The sequence below is a fragment of the Fulmarus glacialis genome, unplaced genomic scaffold (genome assembly GCF_000690835.1).
Source record: "Fulmarus glacialis isolate BGI_N327 unplaced genomic scaffold, ASM69083v1 scaffold31805, whole genome shotgun sequence".
NCBI lineage: Eukaryota > Metazoa > Chordata > Aves > Procellariiformes > Procellariidae > Fulmarus > Fulmarus glacialis.
This window is the reverse complement of record NW_009214158.1, coordinates 1-531: the sequence shown is the minus strand read 5'-3', so window position 1 is coordinate 531 and position 531 is coordinate 1. Positions and strand designations below refer to the sequence as shown.

Here is a 531-nt window from a genome sequence, read left to right as displayed (position 1 = left end):
GCTGCCTGGAGCAGCAACAGGGATGGGGAAGCCCATGGGGCAAGCTGGCGGCGTTGCCATCTTACCTCGGAGTGGTCCGTTTTAAAGGGATTGCGGTAATCGGGTGATTTCTCGCTGATTCCCAGCTCCTGAGCCATCTGCGGAGCAAAGCGGAGACCGCGTCGGGGAGCAGTGCCTCCCACACCACACCCCCCGTGACCAGGGTCCCCTCCTCCCCATCAGCCCCCTCTGTGCTCTTCCCCCATCCCTCAGCCCAAGGACATCCCTCAGATGTGGGGGACACTCTCCCTGCCCTCTGCCCACCCTCCTTTTACCCCAAAAACCTCACCCCCCAGCCCCAGCAGCGGAGAGGGAACATAGCAGGGGGTGGACCAGGAGCCGTACCAGTCCCAGGACCTGGGAGTGGGGTCCCTGCTCGAACACGCCCGTCAGGTTGCAGAAGCCGATGCCCCAGCGGATGAGGCTGTTCCAGTTGGAGTTGCGGTCGAAGTAGTGGTGCACGATCTTGGGGAAGCGCAGGACGACGTCCCC

The 531-nt window shown here is 63.7% G+C and overlaps 1 protein-coding gene across 1 annotated transcript in view; it reads right to left on the bottom strand.

The window, feature by feature from the left end:
• The window catches only part of CCDC134 (coiled-coil domain containing 134), a gene marked incomplete at both ends in the record, with an annotated part of 935 nt that extends 407 nt beyond the window's left edge, over nucleotides 1-528 (bottom strand). The window contains 2 exons of the mRNA XM_009578468.1: nucleotides 66-137; nucleotides 385-528. Coding sequence (XP_009576763.1) covers nucleotides 66-137; nucleotides 385-528 — 216 coding nt within the window. The remainder of the gene's footprint in view (nucleotides 1-65; nucleotides 138-384) is intronic.
• Between the last annotated feature and the right edge of the window lie 3 nt (nucleotides 529-531).